Source organism: Fringilla coelebs (genome assembly GCF_963513975.1).
Source record: "Fringilla coelebs genome assembly, chromosome: 6".
Classification (NCBI taxonomy): domain Eukaryota; kingdom Metazoa; phylum Chordata; class Aves; order Passeriformes; family Fringillidae; genus Fringilla; species Fringilla coelebs.
The window spans coordinates 5,650,228-5,671,141 of NC_140034.1; the positions used below are offsets into that span (position 1 = coordinate 5,650,228).

At 42.2% G+C, this 20,914-nt stretch overlaps 1 protein-coding gene across 3 annotated transcripts; it reads left to right on the plus strand.

The window, feature by feature from the left end:
* Positions 1-4,374: 4,374 nt before the first annotated feature.
* On the plus strand, positions 4,375-20,711 carry PCNX4 (pecanex 4). 3 transcript variants are annotated; one of them, XM_084208226.1, is made up of 11 exons: positions 4,375-4,492; positions 7,633-8,359; positions 9,973-10,152; positions 10,241-10,755; positions 11,554-11,654; positions 11,803-11,925; positions 12,154-12,517; positions 15,721-15,824; positions 16,250-17,286; positions 17,790-17,976; positions 18,741-20,711. In XM_084208226.1, the coding sequence occupies exons 2-11, from the start codon at positions 7,671-7,673 to the stop codon at positions 18,990-18,992; spliced, it is 3,552 nt and encodes a 1,183-aa protein (XP_084064352.1). In that variant the 5' UTR covers positions 4,375-4,492; positions 7,633-7,670; the 3' UTR covers positions 18,993-20,711. The 3 variants fall into 3 exon arrangements, with proteins under 3 accessions (XP_084064352.1, XP_084064354.1, XP_084064353.1); XM_084208227.1 differs by lacking the exon at positions 4,375-4,492 and adding an exon at positions 4,504-4,620; XM_084208228.1 differs by lacking the exon at positions 9,973-10,152.
* Positions 20,712-20,914: the final 203 nt, after the last annotated feature.

The window sequence follows — 20,914 nt, forward strand, 5'->3', positions numbered from 1 at the left end:
AGGAGTAATTAATACAGGCACACAAGGGAAACGTGATTGAGTGATGAGATCAGGCTCCTTCTCTAGTCTGATTTCACTCGAATAGCTGCTAGTGGCTCTTCCATAGCCCTTCCATAGCTTTGTGGTTAGGACATCTTTCAGGAGTGGCACAGTGAGCAAAGAAGGTCCTTGGCCTCCTTCCTCTTGGGGTGGGCCACTTGCCCCCCTCAATGAGGCAGTTCCTGACACCAGACAACTGCTTTTTATTCCTCCTTAAGAAGGTACCAGCCCCACCAGGGACATCCCAGTTCTGAGTGGATCAAGGCACTTTTTGCACCATCATAAACCAGCAGCTCAGACCTGCTCCTGGAGAGATGTTTCCTAATGACCAATACGGCAGCTCTGCACTTAACGAGCATCCAACTCCCTTCAGAGACACCTCCTTCATTTCCAATATCCCACAAAGCCCAAATGTTGCACTGAGATCTCTGAATTTTCTTGCTCAAGAATATTTTTTAAATCTTTGAGAAGTTGGACGCTGGACAGTGGTGACCTGAGCCAAGTTTCAACAAGCAGCAAGTGTGTATATGACCATTTTTAATTGGGTGAAGTGGTCAAGGACACAGGATGTGCTACCTTGTTGGTGATTCAAACATTCCTACTCCACTGGAAGCGATGAAGTGTCCCAGAGCTCCAGCTTGTGTGTTGCCGGAGCAGAGAGCATCCCACATGACTGTCACCATGATATTTTCTGAAAAATATTCTTTGCCCAGGATTTTTCTCCTGAGAAGCTGAGAAGCCTCAGGAAATAAATGTAAACAATAATTATCTGATTGCTTTGGAATGTGGTCTGGAGGTTGCTTACCAACAGGTGCATCTTTGATTGGTTCCATGTTAATTGTGTTGACTTAATGACCAATCCCAGTCCAGCAGTGTTGGGACTCTGGTCAGTCATGGGTTTTTATTATTTTTTCCTTTCTAGCCTTCTGATGTATCCTTTCTCTTTCTTTAATATACTGTTAGTACATAATTTCTTTTAATGTAATATAATATCATAAAATAATCAATCAGCCTTCTAAGAATATGGAGTCAGATTCATCTCTTCCATCATCCTGGGACCCTCGCAACCACCACACATGATCTGCCTCTGTTTATATGCAGAGCATCTGTGTGGCCATGTACTGGGGTATAAATGACAACTGTGAAGGCTTCATGGCCACAGGACTGTTGCACCCTGTCAAACTAAAGATGCAGAATATCCCACAGTCAATCCTGGGTTGTCACTTACGATTCCAGTAGTACAAAAGTCTGTGATTTGTAATTCTCTCTCTGTCCCTTTCTCCTCGGATCAGTGACGGATTCTCAAAATACAGCAATTGAAAGAGACTTCCAAGAGAAGTGAGTCTTTCCCAAAACATACAATATTTAACTAGATTGCTTCCATAATCAAGATGTTTTCAGCTTGAAATGTAGAGAGGAGAAAAAAAGGGAAAACCCTACCATGATAAACAACAAAAAGAATTCAGCTCAAAGCTCCTGATTTTAAGAATATCCTACACAAATTAAAAAGAAATCTGCAAACTCAGTATTTTATCCTTCATCTGAAGAATACAGTTCTTATAAAATCCAAACCCCTTTATACACAAAGAAAAATTGATGAGAAATACTCTCATGTTTTAATGTTGTAAAAAACAGCTAGGTAGGAATACTGAAATTACTTGAAGCATATGTTCAGCTGCCATATAGGAAGGGCACCTGAAAGGGAGCTGATACTTCAGTTACATTTATCACATGGATATTACCCTGGAACTCTTAATGGTTGCTCAGAAATGTCAACAAAAGCCTTTCCCTTTGGGAAAACATGGGTATCTTTCACATGTAGGAATGGAGAACCTTTTCCTAAAGTTTATTTTAAAGGGACAAAGTCACCCAGAAAGGAGTGAGCTCCTCTGCCAGCCTACGGCCACGTTGTCGAAAGGCATTACTGCCAAGGGAGCCACAGGAAAGAAGTCATGGATAACACACATCCAGCACACACAGATCTCCAGAAACCTACACGAGGACACAGAATGAGTTCCCTGCAGGATGCAGGACAGATTCAGGAAAACAAGCAATCAGATTTCACTCTGATATCCTCCCTTTGGGAATGCCAGCTTGCAGATTGCAATAAAACAATAATTAAAGTTGGGCATCAGGAACTGAAAAAGACAGTTCCATAAGCTAATTTGATAGTAGAGTTATTTTTTCCTCTAGTAGTAAACGTCTTAAAAAAAAAATCCTACAAGCTCTTTCTTTCTTAATAATCAATAACTGCAAGAAAGCATCAGTTTTCCCTACCCTTATAGCAGCACATAAAGATGCATTTCCAAACAGGAAACACTTTTTTGGTTTATCTTTGAAGAGAAGAAAGGTCACTAAGAAAAATATTTGCACCTGTATTACTCCAAATAAAGTCAATATTAAAAATATGGAAATGTTCATATTATTATGCAGGGAGTTAAGACTAACAGACTTTCACAAACTGAACAAGCAAGCCAAAAACCAAGTCTCAAATCTGGAAATAGTTTATGTGTATCATAATTTTAAGAGGATTAAGAGTCCTGTTAAATTCAGTGAGATAGTTCATGTTTCCAGCTATATATTGTCTGATAATCAGAAAAAGACAGCTGGAGGTCAGCATAATTTACCTTGAACAGTTTATTCTGTTAGCAGGTTTTATCTTCTTTTATATGAACAAGAAAATTCTTAGAACTCCTAAGAGAAATAAAATACTATGCTCCCTTCAGCAGCAGCTTGGAGTTTGCACCAACTGACATTCTGATTTATTCTTTCAAGCAAGAGTGAAAATATAGGAAATGATTCCTCAGAGTTTTGAAGGAGCTTTATGTGAGTTTTGAAACACAAGCGACAGAGCTTGCAAAGAAATAAATCCAGTGTCTGCTTCCCTCACTCCGCTGTTGTTATTTAGGATTTAAACATTCCAGAAGAGAATTGTCATCTTTACAAAGCTGGAACTGAATTGGGAAGCTGGGACAGGATGAAAGTTGACAACCAAAAAGTAAATACCAGCTACCAACCTTTAGGGAATTGCAAAGAGATGTTATTTACCTTGGAATACCTATGAGATATAAATAATTTTAATAGGATTGCAACAGATGCATTTGAAAGAGGGGGTGAAAAAAATATTGGATTAAGGATAGTGAAAAAACCATATTTTTAAATTTATTATGCAAGAGGATGGAATTATCTGTGCCACCGAACTACATTTAAAAGAAATTCAATAAAGACAAATGGCCATTGTCCCCTGGTGGTGTTTCCGAGGTTTTGCATTGGGTTCCCCAATCCAACTACCTTTTTATTATCTCTGAAGAATAAAGATTAACAGACCTACGAAAAGGTTATGATGCTTCTGATAAGAACTGCTTCCAGTCAATCCTCTAAAATTCCAAGCACATGCTTGTGTGTTAAATTACATATTCAGATTAAAATGGATGTAGCTTTTTCTAACTATCTACATGGTGATTGTTCTAACAGGGTTTAAGGTAGACATGTGTGCCCTGGGGTTAATAAACTGAACTATACATTTTTATATTATTAGATATGAATTCTATTATGTGTGCTGACTCTGTTAAATATTCTGTGTTTAATGGGTGTAATTTGAAGGGGTACTGCAGTATTTGCATTTATATTTCAGTTTGTCACTGAATGCTCAATTTGACTTAACCTAGAAGGAAATAGAATGAATTTGGTTCTGAGGCTAAAACCAGAGTTCATATCTTGAATTAATTCATACATAAAGGCCATTATTATTCAAGATTTAGGGAGCTTTGGGGGGTATTGTTATGATGTCAGAACACTGGGGACCTTCTCGCTCTCTTTAACTCGCCGATAGGAGGGTGAAGCCAGGTGGAGATGGGGATCTGCTTCCAGGGAACAAGGGACAGGAGGAGAGGACACAGCCTGAAGATGTACCAGGGGAGGTAAACTGGACATTAGAGGAATTTCTTCCAGGAAGGAAGATCAGACATTGGAATGGGCCGGCCAGGGAAGCGGCGGAGTCACGGCTCCCGGAGGTGTTAGAGACTGCCCGGGCACTCAGTGCCGCGGTGTGGCCGGCACCGTGTGTGCTCGGCCATGGGCAGGACTCGATGATGCCAGAGGTCTGGATCCATTCTGGAATGCTGCGGGGCCCCGCCCGCCGTGAGGCAGCGGGAGCACCGCGGCCCCTCAGCGCTCCGGTACCGAGCCCGCCGGGAGCGGGGCCGGGAGCGGGGCCGGGAGCGGGGCCGGGAGCGGGGCCGGGGCGGACCGGAGCCATTTCCCGCAGGCAGCGCGTCCCCACCGCCTGCCTCAGGCGGGCAAAATGGCGGCGGCTGCTGAGGGGCGGGAAAAAGGGGCGGGCAGGGAACCGGAGCGCTCCGCCATCCTCCTCCTCCTCCGCCTCCTCCTTCTCCCAGCGCCGGCTCGGCCCCGTGCCCTGCCGCCCCCTGCCCGCTCCGAGCCCGGGCCACAGGTAGGTGCCATCCCCGCCGAGGCGCCTTGCCGCGGGTTTGCCCTCCGGCCCTTCCCCTCCGGAGACCGCAGAGGTGTTTTTTGTAGTCGCTGGGTGTTGGGTGTTTTTATTGAGAGCCTGCAGAAGAGGTGAGGGGAGCTGGGTGGGTGGGAAGCGTGGTGGCCCCGGCGGGAGCCCCTCTGGCCAGGGGCAGCGGTGCCTCGGCAGGAGGCGGCCAGCGACCCTTCCCAAAGGCGATCCCGGGATGCTCATCCCATAAGCGGATGGGATGTGTTCTCCTAAATGCCGTGTCCCCTGGGGAATGGAATCAGCGCTGCTTAGAGGGGCTCGCAGCCTGATGCTCCTGGCTGGAAGCTGGCCTGCAGCACAGTGGGGTGTTTAGCCGTGGATGCTCGTCCAGGGAATCTTTAACCCGGTTTGTGGGCGCGGGGTGTATCTGGATTTGGTAGGACAGGGATGCCACAGCCTCCCCTTCACCTGCCACCTGTTCCTGCTAGCTTGGCTAGCAGGTGGTTTGTAATCCCTACCCTTAAACACCTGAAAGACCACCGAGGTAAGGATTTTTAAGCCTTATGTGTTTCAGCTGCTTAGGTGGCAGACAGCTGTACACATCCTCTGTAATCTGCTAAAAATAAAAGCAAACCAAACTCAGCTGATCCAACATCAGCCCACGTGAAGGATGGTGTTCATTTAGACAAAAATCTGTGCCCTCTTGTGAATTCCTTCCTGAATTTGTGGCCAATATATTTGGGTTTTTTCCCTTTGTAATAAGGCCATAACGAGATTATTGCAGGGAAAACTTGTGAAGTGACTTTGTGGTGTTAAAGCCCTTTTTCCATCCTTGCTGTGATAGCATCCAAGTGGCAGGGATCCCCCTGGGTGATGACAGACTGTTGTGTTAGGGGTTGTTTGGGTATCCAGGCTAGTTGTCAAAGTGGGGCCGGGCCTGTATGTCAGGAATGTGTATTGAAGCCAGGTCCTGTAAACACTCACAAATGTGTGCAGCCTTGTTGCTAGGGCTTTGCACAGCAATAAGACATGGATGAGTCCCTCTTTGAAGTCCTGATGTGGTACCTGAGTAGTTGGAAGCCAGGAGAACAGCAGAGGGAAGAGTTTCCATAGTTAGTGAGCTTCAGCAAATAAATTCACCTCTTTTTATGGCTCGTTTTGGAGCAGAGCCAAGTGGAACTATATTGTTTATGTGCGTAGATTCTTGCGTCTCACACAAAGATGCCTATTGTTTACACAGAAACTGTAAGAGGAATGTTTTGTTAACATTCGGTTAGCAGTATAAACTGGCAAACACAAATGCAGACTGGAACTTGAAACTAAAATAGCTTGTCTCAGAGCAGAAAAACACAGCTGCCCAAAAACTGTTTTTCAAGGAAAACTCTGCACCTATTGGTTCTATGTTTTCTTTTTAAACTCAGCTTCTGTCATTTCCATGCCTATAAATTTTCTACTGCACGTAACTGTCCCATCAACTTAAGCTCCATGCACCCTCTAAACAGTGCTTATTTTGCTAAAGAAGATTGATTCAATTGTGATATTTTATAATTGCATTTGAAATTTGTTTTTTGTTGGGTGTGTCCCTGTTACATTTTCAAATTCCTGAGCTGACTGGGATGAATTCCCCTCTCCATTGTCAACATGTGTCTTTTCCATTAGTTCCAGTAGGACTGACTGCTGCCTTCTTCTTACATTTAAGAAACTTTCAGTGGATTAAAATAGTTGGACCAAAAAACCTGTTTTTTCAATATTTTATTGGAAAAAAACGCCAAAAAATCCACAGCCTACATAATGAGTAGTTACAGAGCCTGTGGGGTCCTACTTTTCATGATGGAGTGTATTGTCTTAGTGGATGTAGAATATAAATTTTCAGTCCTGATAATGCATAAAATCTCATTTGCACAGTTTCCACCTTCATTCCCCAATGATCAACATCTACCAGCATTCAAGTGACTGAGACCTGTTTAAATAAATGGGGTGAATTGTTCTCAGAATGGCTCAGAAAGGTTTGGTATTGTAGAAAAAAGGGATCATGGTAGTTTGAGGACTCTGTGGCAGCCAGATGTTTAATTTTTAATGTCTCACCAGTGATGGCAATGGGTATTCATCAGATTGTACAGCTCCAGTGGAATAAAGTCAAAATTTCTGTCCTTGCACATCTCCTAATGCACACCATCTCTTTTTTAGAATTATTATTAATGACATTGGCACTGCTTTTTTTGTGCTGGTTTTTTCACCCTATTTCTTAGCTTGAGTATTTTTGCCTGTCACTCATAGATTCTTGCTTTCATGATTCGTAGCCTAGAATTATATTTGAATATCATAGTTATCACCTTAGATTCATTTCTTCTACATTGCCTGATCCTCTCTGAATGAGTATTCAAACCTATTTTTGTTTGATGGGTTGTTGTAAATGTCTACAGGTATCTTTTTTCCTTTCTTTCATCTTTTTCCATTGGAACCAAGAATAATATATGTTAATTCTGCTACAACTCACAAGTATTGTGTTTGGTTTTTTTTCAATTTATATGTTTTAGGAAGCAGAAAGTGAACTGTTTATTTTACTTTACACTGAGATCCTGTCCTACAGCTGGGCTGTGTAAGGAGGATGGTAACAATGATAATGTGGAAAACAATTTGTAATACTTTAACATATTTATGTAGAAAAAGCTTTATTGCATAAAGCTTTAATTTATTTTTTTTTAACAGGGACCTCTTTAAGAAAGGTCCCTGAGTCCCTGCACTTGTGTGACCGTTCACTGGAATCACAGACTCTGTATACAAAGATCCTTAACAGGATTTGGAATTGGAGGTCTGTGGCAAGGTGTGATTGGAATCAGATTGGGTGGGAAGAATGTCAGTTTTAGGAAGGTATTCTGATGGGGAGATGGGTTGGTTTCATCATCTCCCAAGAACTGGTTATATATTTTTATTTGCAACCTTCGGATGAAAGAATGTGTTCACATTTTAAAATAGATGTTTGCTTATTAGTTGTATTCTGGGAAATTCTAACAGCAACATGTCAGAATTCCACTGTAGCTTGGTAAATAAAAAGAAGACACAAGAATTCCCTGGGTTCTGAGTTCCAGAATCAGTAATGTGTCTGTGTATTCCTTCCTGTTTTCCTACAGGAAAGATGATCCCCAGCCAGCACTCCTGAGCCACGAGGATGGGGCCAGATGTACCCCTGCTCAATGACTACAAGCAGGAGTTCTTCTTGAAGCGCTTCCCTCAGACTCTGCTGGGAGGTCCCAGGTTCAAATTAGGCTACTGTGCCCCTCCCTACATCTATGTGAACCAGATCATCCTTTTCCTGACACCATGGCTTTGGGGAGGAGTGGGAACACTCCTGTACCAGCTGGGAGTGATGAAGGACTTCTGCACCGCAGCGCTGTCGGGAGGACTCATGTTTGTTACTGCACTTGCTCTTCAGATGACAAACCTCTATGCAAAGCAAAAAACAGTGACAGTAGAAAGAGTGCAAATTCAGAATACCCTGACAGATGAGGATGAGTTTGAATTTTCCAGCTGTGTAGGTTCAGAGACAGTAAAATTTATTATTCCTGGCAAGAAGTACATAATCAACACTGTATTCCATTCCCTTCTGGCAGGGGTATTGTGTGGGCTGGGAACTTGGTATTTGCTGCCAAACAGAATAACCTTGTTATATAGCAACATTGGAGGAACTGTTGTGATCTTTGTGTTTGGATGGGTGACCATATGTATAGGAGAGTATTCATTAATCATAAACACAGCCACTGAAACAGCCACTTTCCAAGCACTGGATACTTATGAAATCACTGCTCTGATGAGACCTTTCTACATTTTTGTCTTTATTGCAGTGGATCTTGCACACAGGTAAATGTAATAATGCATTTAGCCACTTAAAGTGATGGTTTTTTGTGTATTTTTGATGGGAAAGGTTAAATTATTCTTCTGAGGAAAATTTATTTTGAGATTCTAATCAACTGTAGTTACTTCAAAGGAAGAAGATTGATGCATATATGATAAAAATTGAGGTTCCATGCTGTGTATAAAAGGTTCTTAAATTTTTGTAGCATCCCGTGTAAACTAGGATGAGCAGTTTGTAAGAGATAGGTAAAACTATCTTCTACCATGTCATTTTTCATATTTTTGTACTGGAGCATTTGCAAATATATCCTTTTAAAGGATGTGTTTGAAATCACATTCTCCTGACCTGGAATCATAAATCTAAACACTCTGAGCTTAAGGATTACTGGATTCATGTCCAGATTTCATCCTGAAATACTTTTTAATTTAAACTCTGTAAAGTGATAGCAGAAACAGAAATTTCTGAATTTGGTTTTAATGAATGGATAAGCAAATGGGAATATTGCTGTGGCTTTGTGATACAGATTTTGAACTTGGACTTTTAAATGCTTTTCCAATACAGAAGACCTGTGTCAGTCTACAAATTAGGAGAGTCACATTTCTGTTTTTCAGATGAGTGTCTTAGCTGAAGTATTTGTAGTATCAGGTTCCTAAAACAAGATGCTTTTAGATATACTCTCTGTGTTCTTTCTCCCTGTCAGGTGATATTTATAGCACTTTGTCACATGTACATACTTTATGGTTGGGGTACTTCAGATACATTAAAAAAAAAAAACCATGTTTGAATTTGCGAGTTTTGCGCTGGGACATGTCCTTGTTAATGATTTACCCTAATTGCCACTTCAGGTGAGGTATGAGAATTATACATGTGGTCTTGGACTCCAAATTCTTCTATTCAATTTCCTGAGGAGAAGATTAAGCCATTTTCAAAATTCCTGATAAAATTCCTCTGAGGCTTGCTTACTTATTAAAAAGGAGGGAGAAACCAAATATCTTGGCAGTCTACCACCTTTAACTGGTAAACTACATATGGTTTAGAATTTATGCAAATTTCTAATACTGATCTTTGTCGTTTTGCAGGAAGATTTTGACATTTTTATATAGAAATAAACCCTCTTTAGGAATATACAATATTATCTGTGGCTATACAGGCAACATGCCAGTTCTTCTAGTGTTAAAGCTTAGATCTTGGGCCTTGAAATTGCATACAATTTTGCTTTTCTGTCTGAAAAAACACTTTACAATTTTTTGTTAAACAGTCGAGGCCTTGGGGGCTGTGGACCTTTTTTTTTTTTTTTTTGCACAAGTATTTTTTCAGTGTTTTATCACAGCAGTAACAAAAATAATTGGAATAATTGCATCACTGTATTCATCTGAAGGCTTCAAATCTTTTAAATGAAAATTTAGTCTGTGTTCTGGTGTTCTAATTAATGTGTTACTGTCCCAAGCCTAAATATATGTCCTTATTTTTCCTTTTAAAAGGTACTCATTAGGTTTTGTAGGTTGAATGTGTAAGGTTTTTTATTTGGGATTTGCTGTAGTAATTAAGCAGGAAGCCTTTGCACATAGAAGTTATTTTTCCTTTCACAGAAGTCAAATCCATTTCTTCTTTTATCCAGGTTTGCTGTCAACGCACCCATTCTAGAGCAGACAAACCAGATTTTGCACATCCTGTTTCTTTTTCTGCCATTCTTGTGGGCAATGGGAATTCTGCCCCCACTTGATGCACTTTTTCTCTGGGGAATGGAACAACTGTTGGAGTTTGGACTAGGAGGTTCACCTATGTCAAGTAACACCAAGTAAATGTTTATACAATTGTAAAGTATATCAGTGTTGTTTATAACCTTTTTCTTTTCAAGCAAATCTTCTTTATTTTCTCCTTCACAGGTTGTTAGTAATGTTTCTCATTTCTGCTGGAACAGCAATAGCATCGTATTTCATTCCCAGCCCCCTCGGTGTGATCCTCTTCATGACTGGATTTGGGTTCATACTGAGTCTTAACCTAAGTGAGATTGGGTTTGCCTTCAAACACACCATGATCAGCCATTTAGCCTCCAGCAAATCTAAAAATGCTCACAGAGGTCTTAGAATACAATTTGGGTGGAGGGAATTTATTTTCTATGTGACTGTGTTGACATTTGCTCTCACAGAAGCGAGCCTGCTGCATCAATTTGCAGGCTCCTCATCATTTTCCCAAGCCAGACCCCAGGCCATAGCAAGTTACATTCTGATCCTATTACTTGTAATTATGTGGATTCTTAGAGAGATTCAGAGAGTGTACTTGTTTGGAGTCTTCAGAAACCCCTTTTACCCAAAGGATGTCAGGACTGTGGCTGTGTTCATGGAGAAGCAAAGAAGGCTAATGAAAGTTGGTGTTGTCAGGAGGATTTTACTAACACTAGGTAGGAATACACCACTGTCTGTTTTTGTTAGATGATGCTTGTAGGGAGATTGAAACTCTAGAATTGCTGTATGTGCAAGATTCTGTGAATGACCCAAGGGAAACCAAGTGGCTGGAAATACTTGTTGATGTCTTGTTAAATTGTGCATTGAGGTCAAAGTTACTGGTCCAGCATATTTGAAAGCTATTTGATTTATTTATTTTATAGGGGTAAACCTAAAAAATTGAGCCTTTTAAAAGCCCAGCTGAGAAAGCAGGGCCTTTTAAAGGATTTTAGTTACAACTGCAGTACCTGCTTTTGAAAAGATATACTTGGAAACAAAATGAGTTGAAAGTCTTCGAACTGACCAAATATTTGGTTCTTAGAGCTTGCTAGTAAAGGGAATAGCCTCCTTTCTGGTAGGTTAGAGACAAATACATCTACTTTGAGGGAATAAAAAACTGATTTAAATTATTTCATTTCATAAAGAAGCATTAGTTTGGGGAAATACATTGATGACTGCTATTCCATGTTTATTTTTACTTATTTGAGTATTCTCTTGGAGAAAGAAATAAAGAATAAATGAACTAATAGCAAGTAAGAACTAAGCATTGATGTAAATGTTTCTTGTCCTGAGCCATTAGTGCAAATAAATTGTTTGATATCATGGGAGTGTAATACAAAGAGGAGTTTGTGATGATGAGGGGAAGGTTTCTTTTTTTGTGCTGGGATTTCCATCCTGCAATAAGACTGCTTACCTCTGTTGACTTTTGTTATGTTTTTGGAAGGAGGTCAGTGATTCTTTTGTTTCAATTGCAGTGTCTCCGTTTGCTATGATAGCATTCCTGTCTCTTGACCATTCGCTACAAAACCTGCATTCTGTGTCTGTTTCCATTGGATTCACAAGGATGTTTAGGATGGTAATTTGAATTTTAAATATGTTAGTCTTAGAAATGCTCTTCTACATGACTTGAGAACCAAGGTGACCTGGAGGAAATATTCCAGGTCATGAAAGCACGAGATAATAGATGTGTTTTTTAATGTATTTCTAACATATCTCTATTTTAGGTCTGGCAAAATACAGAAAATGCCTTACTAGACATGGTGGTTGTATCAGCAGCACAAATGTTGGTGTTTAATCCAGACCTCTGGTGGAACAGGAGCCTTGACACAGGAATCAAACTCTTGCTGGTAATGGTCATATTGTAAAATTTGGCAGATAATTGTTATCTGAAGTCTCTGTTTCTGTTGGAGAATTACAGCAGGGGCCAGGACCCAGCAGATAGAAGCTAAAATCTGTACTAGGATACATTCTCACATCAAGCAATGATAGCCATGCTTCATTTTCATAAAACTACTGTAGCTGTTCAGAGTGTGCTACAGGCTACAAACCCCGTGCTTCCTGCCCGTGTGCTGCAGGTCGGTCTCCTGCGGGATCGGCTCTTGCAGTTCCTCTCCAAGCTGCACTTCGCCATCGCCATCCTGCTGACCTCGTGGACGGAGAAGAAGCAGCGCCGCAGATCCAGCGCCGCCCTGATCGCGCTCAATGTCGCCTTCTTCCCCGTCCTGCTGGGCCTGGTGGCCGTCTCAGCCCTGCTTTCCTCTCCCCTGCTGCCGCTCTTCACCCTGCCCGTGTTCCTGGTGGGCTTCCCCCGGCCCCTGCGGAGCTGGCCGGGCCCCGCGGGTGGCACCGCCTGCGTCTGCTCCGACACCGTCTACTACCGGCAGCTCGTGCCCGGCCTGGCCACGGCGCTGCAGTCCGCGCTGGCGGCCGGCGGCCTGGGTATGTACAGGCAACACTCTGAAATACTGCAGCTAAATATTGCAGGAAATGTGGTTTTCCACCCAAACCCCTTGGGATCGGATTCCTCCCAGTGCCCCAAACCCCTTGGGATCGGATTCCTCCCAGTGCCTCAAACCCCTTGGGATCAGATCCCTCCCAATGCTCTAAACCCCTTGGGATCAGATCCCTCCCAATGCTCTAAACCCCTTGGGATCAGATCCCTCCCAATGCCCCAAAACCCTTGGGATCAGATCCCTCCGAGTGCTCTAAACCCCTTGGGATCAGATCCCTCCCAATGCCCCAAACCCCTTGGGATCGGATCCCTCCCAATGCCCCAAACCCCTTGGGATCGGATCCCTCCCAATGCCCCAAACCCCTTGGGATCGGATCCCTCCCAATGCCCCAAACCCCTTGGGATCGGATCCCTCCCAATGCCCCAAACCCCTTGGGATCGGATCCCTCCCAATGCCCCAAACCCCTTGGGATCGGATCCCTCCCAGTGCCCGAAACCCCTTGGGATCGGATCCCTCCCAATGCCCCAAAACCCTTGGGATCAGATTCCTCCCAGTGCCCGAAACCCCTTGGGATCGGATTCCTCCCAGTGCCCCAAACCCCTTGGGATCAGATCCCTCCCAATGCTCTAAACCCCTTGGAATCAGATCCCTCCCAATGCCCCAAAACCCTTGGGATCGGATCCCTCCCAATGCCCTAAAACCTTTGGGATCGGATCCTTCTGAAGGGAGGAGAATCTGTGGTTGAAAACCATGTTTCACAGTTGGGTTAAATCTGATATCCAAAGATTGCTGGGGAAAAAGTGGTTACTTTTATCCTTCTTGTACAACCAACAATACGACAAAGGGGGAGAATAGAAGAGCTACAAGGTGCAGCAGGGGAAGTTCAGGTTGGATATATTGGGGAAATTTTCTTCACTGGACAGATGGTTATGCATTGGAACAGGCTCCCCGGGTGGTGGAGTCACCATCCCTGGGAGCATTCAAGAAACAAGTAGATGTAGCAGTTTGTGAAATGGTTTCATGGACATTTTGGTATTCAGTCAAAGGCTGGGCTTGATGATCTGGTAGATCTTTTCCAGCTAATGATCCTACTATGTCTGCTTGTTACAATCCTGTAAAAATATCTCTTTTGTTAACTTGAAAGAGAGACGAAATGGTGATGAAACAGTACCAATCCCACTCTTTCTGTACTGAATAAAACTGATGGAATACATTGCTCCCACCTAACTGGAGGCAGGAAATTGGGTTCTTTAGCCAGACAGCATGGAGAAGGATGTGTGTCAGACTGCTCTCTGTAGGTCTGTCTGTCTCTGCATCAATACCATTACTCAGCATCCAGAAGGTGACTTTGTTAATTTGGCTATGTTAATTGGTTATGGTGAATATTGACTGGATGTTTGTGAAATACATGATGTTGCCTAAGTAGCAGTAAACAGCTGAGGACAAACCCACTGATAAGGTTTAATGTCATATCTTGTTCAGGCAGTTGAGGTGGGATTGTAGCAGCATTTGTTGGTTTACAACCTGGTAAAGGCATTGTGATAGGGTTTTCACAGAATTACAGAGCCAGAGGTGAAGAAATGCCTAGTCTTTTTCCCAGCTGGAGACAGAGTAACTGTTTTGAAATTGTAAGGTCATTTTCTTGAGAAACAGCCTTTGTGTAACCTAAATAATCAAAAGATTGTAGCCCTTAGACAAGAGGCAAATATTTACATAAGCCTCTTAGAAAATGGCTTGTGGCTGGAAAAAGTGGCCTAATATTTGAAAGCAGTGGAAGTTAACCTTAATCATGCTTTTCTGAAGAATATATCCAGGTGCTTTACTAGGAAATAAATGCTGCACTTGCATCATTGGTTAGAGACAGGTACTCAAGAAAACTAGGAAGTCTTCTCTAAAGAAGAATTCTTCAGTTTGTCCTACTGCATTAGTCCATTATGTTTTCTATTTATAATAGATATATTTATTATAATAATATATAGCTATCTGTCATATATATATATTATCTATCTTTTATATCTATCTATCTATATTTTATATATATACATATTTTAATAGGGTTTTTTCCCCCCATTGCCATCATGACTATGGTGGCATGTATGCCTTAGAATAAATAATTTAAAACACTAGTCTTGAGGAGTAAAAAGTCTCTTCTTTAATGGGAAAATCTGTGAATGAATGTCTTGAAGCAAGAAAAACTGTGGTGTTCTCAGATGAGTTCAAAAGGAAGTGATACCATTTTGTGTGTCACTAATTTAAACCCAGAGTTTTTTCTCTGTAAAGGAGTTTTAGTAGTTTTAACTGCTAGCAAGAAAGGAATTAAAGTCTTTGCAAAATGTTAGCAAGAAAATGCACTTCATTAGCTCAGTGGGTTAGAAAAGGTTACTTAAATTTTAACTACTGCTTAATGGTTGGTTTCACTGCTTTCACCTTACAACATTTTAAAACTAAAATGTTCTGCAAGTGAGTGGTCGCCAGAGATGAGTGACAGCAGAAGCAGGTCATAAACTGGCAGCAAATGTCATGCTTAAGAATAGAACCATTGTGTTATGAGGACTGACATTCAGCTGTAGTTCAAGTACAGTATAACCACCAGTTCTTAGGAAATTTGGGATTGCTCTTTTGCTGGCATAGGTAAAAAAAAAAAAAGTTTGGGTGGTTTGTTTTTGTTTGGTTTGTTTTGTTTCTTTTTTTTCTAGAGTACTAATTTGCTGTTGTTCAGGACCTGATTTTCATGTTCCAGTTTGGGAAGTGGAAAAAAAACTTCCTACTCCACAAATTGGGCCATTAGGAAACTCCTGCGCTATATAATGATTCTTTAATATATTCTCAGTAAGGAGGACTTTAGGTCTCTGGAGAACACTCCAGTGGGAACTATGTGGTTGGAAATGCAGCCAAAAATGATCTTTAATCATGAAAGTCATCTCTGCAAAGGGAATTGAGGGTGGAGTTGTTTAACCCTGGTCTGGTGTGAATAATGTAGTCCTGCAGTTCTGTGAGGTTTTCCAGCTTTCCACAGCTTTTTAAAGCTGCAATTTCAGCCAGTTTTTTCAAGATTCTCAGGTGCTAGTTAGCCAGTGTTAACTGGTTGCGATGCTGATGCAGAAATATTTTGTGTTTGCTGTTGAATCCTCTCTTTGGCGTGTAGAAAAGGTAATAAGTGGTTTTTATTTGGTTTGTTTTCTTGCCTAGGTCTCTCTCTGCCTGGGTCGCATTACTTGTGCCGCTTTCAGGACAGGCTGATGTGGATATTGGTGCTGGAAAAAGGTTTCACATACTGTGGTGTTAACATTAAGGTAACTGCATGCTGAGCACTGAGATGTTGATGTTTGGAAATCGTGCAAACATTTTGCTGTGTAACATTTCAGCAGTGTAACTGATTTACATTTAATTTTCTAAGATGAGCGTTGTACTAATTAGCCTTGCAATTTACATGAGTAGCAGATGTGAAATTTTTTATCATTTAGCTTGTGACAGAATATCTTTAATAAGCTGGCTAATAAGATTTGCATTAGGCAAAGATTTATTTAAGACATTGATCTGTGCCTAATATTGCACTGAGTGCTTTGTTATTGTTGTTATCTCTAGACAGATTTGTAGATTCCGTTGTGGAAACAGTCATCTTGTTCAGAATAATTCTGTTGCAAGCAAACAGCTTGCTAGCATGTAATGTTATGTCCTGGTGAAGCCTAACAGGAAGCTGTTTCCATGTGTGCTTTAGGGGCTAGAACTGCAGGAAACATCCTGCCATGCTGCTGAAGCTCACAGAGTGGATGAAATTTTTGAAATGGCCTTTGAACATCAGGAGCACACAAGGATTCTGTCTCCCAATCCCCATTTTGGACACATCCTGACTCCCTGCACTGTGGTTCCTGTGCGGCTGTATTCTGATGCCAGGAATGTGTTATCTGGCATAATTGATTCCCATGAGAATTTAAAGCACCTGAAAGATGATTTTGTTAAAGTGCTTGTATGGATGCTTGTCCAGTATTGTTATAAAAAATCCAAGACGTGGGAAAGCCCAGGCAGTGCCAACAAGAGCAAACAAGGATCATTTCCAGAAGAGCAGCATAGTGGTGCAGTGAAAGGATCCAGAGCTCTGAGGGAAGAAGACAGCTTTAGTGTTGATACAGTGGAGGACTGGACTGATGATAGTGACATTTTTGATTTTGAACCCAGTAGCAGAACAAGAGACAGAAAAAATCCTGGGCAGCTGGGACTGACACCAAAAGTGCACCTGTCTATTCCAGGGTCTGTAGAAACACAGAGCCAAGATTTCCTACAAGAAATGTCACCAGAAGATAAATTAAACAGGGCTGTGGTGCTTGGGCTGCCTGCCGTGGACAAAGGGAAACAGCCAGAAGTTTTACCTCGTGTAGAATTCAGTTGCTCTTACTCAGAGCTGCTGAGCATCCCTGAAGAATGGAGAACAGCGCCAGTGCCTTCTTCCAAAGTCAGTGAAATGAGGCAGAGGTTTCCAGAGGAATGGTACCACTTTGTTTTGAGCCAACTGGACTTTTTTCATCTGAAAGAGAAGCCTTCCAGTTTACTCACAGACCTTATGAAAGATAAAGCTCTGAAAGACCTGTACATCCACGGGGTGCTGTCGTGCTGCTTTGGTCTGTTTGGCCTGGATAACGCCGTGCCTGCCCCTCGCCACGTCTTCCGGGCCTACACGGGTGGCATTCCCTGGTCTGCTGGCTTGGACTGGCTAACAGGCAAACCAGAGCTCTTCCAGCTGGCATTAAAAGCATTCAGGTAAAAGAAAACCATTTCCTGAGATTAGAAATTTATATAGAGAAGTGTCATTTTCATTAATGTTTTGTTAAACCCATATAGTTTAAATTTATTTGTAGGTTTTTCCTGTATAAATACTGCCTGTGACTCCAGGCAGTGAAGCTTGTGGTACAGAGGTTCTTCTTTCTTCTCCACAGCAGCTGCCTCCAATCTGCTGTGTTAACTGGGGAAAAACAACATGTTTTCATTGGCCCCAGATCTCAACAGTTGTGCTGGATTTAGATATTTGGCACTAACCATTATCAGGCAGTGGGGAAGTGTTGGAGGTGAATGAGAGGTGTTTAAGCTGATGTGTTTTACATGTGGGTAAGCCAAAAGCACACTGAGACTGACTGGCAGTAACTCAGCTGGCAAGCAGTGACTGACAGAGTTGGTGGAGCCTCTGCACCCTCTGTGGCCTGAAGAGCCTTTCTCCCTCCTGTCTTTGCCACACAACTGACTGTGTGACGTTCTGCACCTTTCAGATACACCTTTAAACTTATGCTGGACAAAGCCAGCCTGGGCCCAGTGGAGAACTTCAAAGAGCTGGTGAATTACCTGGAGGGATATGAAAGTGATTGGTACATTGGGCTGGTGTCAGACCTGGAGTGGCAGCAAGCAGTTCTGCAGGAAAAGCCATACCTGTTCTCACTGGGGCATGACCCAAGCATGGTAAGGAGAAAAATTACTCAAAGTTTGCGTTTCTTTTTCACTGTTCTTTTTTTTCCCCCTTGTAATTGTGTTCTAAAACATGAAGGCTTTGCAAATTTGATTTGTACTAAAGATGAACGGGCACCATTATTGTTGAAAACTTCACTCCGCTGTTCTTCAGATGCAGCAATATTTCCTGATTATATTCCAGTGGAGGCATTGAACTGAGGGGACTGGTTTATACTTTGCTGTGTTTAAAGTGTTCATAGAGTGCAGCCCTGTTACTGTCGTATTTTTTGAAAAATCCTTTTGCCTAGGATTTTCTCCGGGAAGCTGAGAAACCTCAGAGAAAAATGAAAACAATAATTATCTCTTTTTGATTTTCCTGTGTTTTGCTACTTTAGAATGTGGTTTAGAAGTTGTTTATCCAACAGGTGGTTGTTTGATTGGTTTCATGTGAATTGTTTTGACTTAATGACCAATCACCATCAGGCTGTGTCGGACTCTGAGGAGTCAGTCGTGAGTTTTTAGTTAGGATACTTACAGAAGGCTTAACAAGATACTTTATTCTTTAGTATAGATTTAGTATAACATTCTTTTATATAATATCATAAAATAATAAATTAACCTTCTAAAAACATAGAGTCAAATTCAATTCCTCCTTCATCCTGAAAACCCTGAAAATACCACACAGCCCCAAAGCTTCACTCAGTGCTTTGTAACCAAAACGCTCTTGTCTCTTCTTGGACAGTGTACTGGACATCCTGATCTGTTTGTTCTTGCAGGGAATTTACACAGGGCGAGTCCTCACTCTGCAGGAGCTGTTAGTCCAGGTGGGAAAGCTCAATGCTGAAGCTGTGAGAGGCCAGTGGGCCAACCTGTCCTGGGAGCTGCTCTACGCCACCAACGACGACGAGGAGCGCTACAGCATCCAGGCACACCCGGCCCTGCTGCGCAACCTGACCGTGCAGGCGGCCGACCCGCCCCTGGGCTACCCCGTCTACTCCTCACAGCTCCTGCAGCTGCCTCTCTTCTAGCCTGTCCTTTCTCACTTATGGCTGTTGCTGCTTTGTCTTCTTCCTCTGTGGGTTGGAATCAAATGTCCACACTCCCTTGTGTGCTGCACATCAGGTGTTACCCTCAGGGTGGCAGTGCCAGGCCAGCGCACGTCCTTGGCACAGAGGTGGTGCTGGCCAGAGCCTTCAGCAGGCAGGAAGGTGGGGACTGGTTTCTTGCTGCTGGAACATGAGGCACCATTGCCTGTGTGGCTGATGAGCCACATGCTGAAATTCTCTTCTCCAGCTTAAAGAAAAGCAACATAATTCTTATCATTACCATAATTCTGATCATTAACTATTTTTGGTGCATTCTGATTTATTTTTACTTCTTTTTCCTTGGACAGGTGACCTGCACTGCCAGTCAGGTTATGGCCTCTTGTAGTGTTGTCAACCTCAGAGCTGGCAACCAAAGTGTACATAGGACTATTTATATGAATTTTTTTATTCTGGCCATTTTATATTGAACTGAGTTCAGTTCTAGCATTTGTTATTTGACTTTCACTGGTCTTCCTTATGTGCAGTTAGTCATCAGCCATGCTTTAACTAAATTCTAAGGGACAATTTTTACCAAACTACTTGTTTTGGTAAAAAGAATTTACATAAACCAGTGTGTGCTCTGACACATAGATAGCCTGGGTGACTTTATTGATGAAAGAAGTAAATGTATATAATTAGGGGACAGAGGAAATTTTAAGAACAAGTGATATGATTTCATCTCCTTCTTCCAGTATCTATATATATATTATATATATTATATATATTATATGCCTATGTATATAGATGTTGTTACTTTCAGCCTCTCTCCACCTCCCTAACCAGTCTTCCACAAATGCAGTGAGAGCTTCATGATGGGGAGTAGGTGGAAATCCAGCTAGAAGTATTTATTTTTTTAACCTCACTACAGGCTGGAACAGACCTGGACAGCTGGTTTGTAGCATTACAGGTCACCTTGAAAACAGGTCAATTTCCGGTGGCTCATTTATCCTGTTCACCACCACCAGTCTTAGCATATAACTGTGTTTTCTCAGCAAGTCCATGGTTACACTGTAGGCAAATGCTGAGCAGGGAATAGGTAATTGTATTTCCTACTCTACAGAATCAATTTAAATCAGCCCTGCTCTGTAACTGAAGCAGTACTGGTTTGGAGCACCCAGCCTTGTCTGAGTCTGAGCACATTTATTACTTTTACTCCTTTAAGGCCTTTTGTCTCATATGAAATTTGCCTCAGAACCTTGTCCTTGGCTGCTGGCTGTTCCTTTAGATAGTGGCCAGAAATGGTTTTTAAAAACTATGCAAGTGGTGTGGTGGATTTCTAAAGCAGGTTGGTGCCATGCTGGGCCCTGAGCTGCACCTGGAAATACAGAGCCATGGCAGTGATGTGGAAGGGGCTTATAGAGAGCACCTATTTCAGCTCCCTCTCACAAGGAGGCAAATGTTTACTCTAATTTAAAACTTCCAAGGTGAGGAATGTCATGAACTCCTCAAGCAGTTGCAGTTCAATGCTGCTCTTGCAGCAGCTGGAAAGTTAGAACTGTTTCCTAAATCTCATTAACCCTCCCTTGCCCCATTGTAAATTTCTTACTACTTGTCTTCCATATGGTCACAGAAAATTTAATTATCTTTTTTTGCAGCAGTCCTTACTCAGAGATGGCTGTAATTTCTGCCTTCATCATTTGTCTTTCGTAAACTGAATAAACAGTTGAGAAAGAGCTGAAGGGAGCTGTGATCTTTTTCCCTTCCTTTCTCTGGGTTCTGTCCAGCTGGTCCCCAGCCTTGAGGAGAGCTGCTGATAACTGGGCCCAGTGTTCCAGCAGAGATCCTGATTGGCACCAGATGGAGCAGCACAATTAGCAATGGGCAGAGTTCCTGCTGGAGCACAGGAATGTGGAGCTGGGCTGTGC

Bases quoted from the DNA above. Each gene is read 5' to 3' on its own strand.
- PCNX4 (XM_084208226.1), top strand. From the start codon at position 7,671: ATGGGGCCAGATGTACCCCTGCTCAATGACTACAAGCAGGAGTTCTTC. The intron at 10,153-10,240 runs GTAAATGTTTAT...TCTCCTTCACAG, and splicing joins CCTATGTCAAGTAACACCAA to GTTGTTAGTAATGTTTCTCA. The intron at 10,756-11,553 runs GTAGGAATACAC...TTTCAATTGCAG, and splicing joins GAGGATTTTACTAACACTAG to TGTCTCCGTTTGCTATGATA.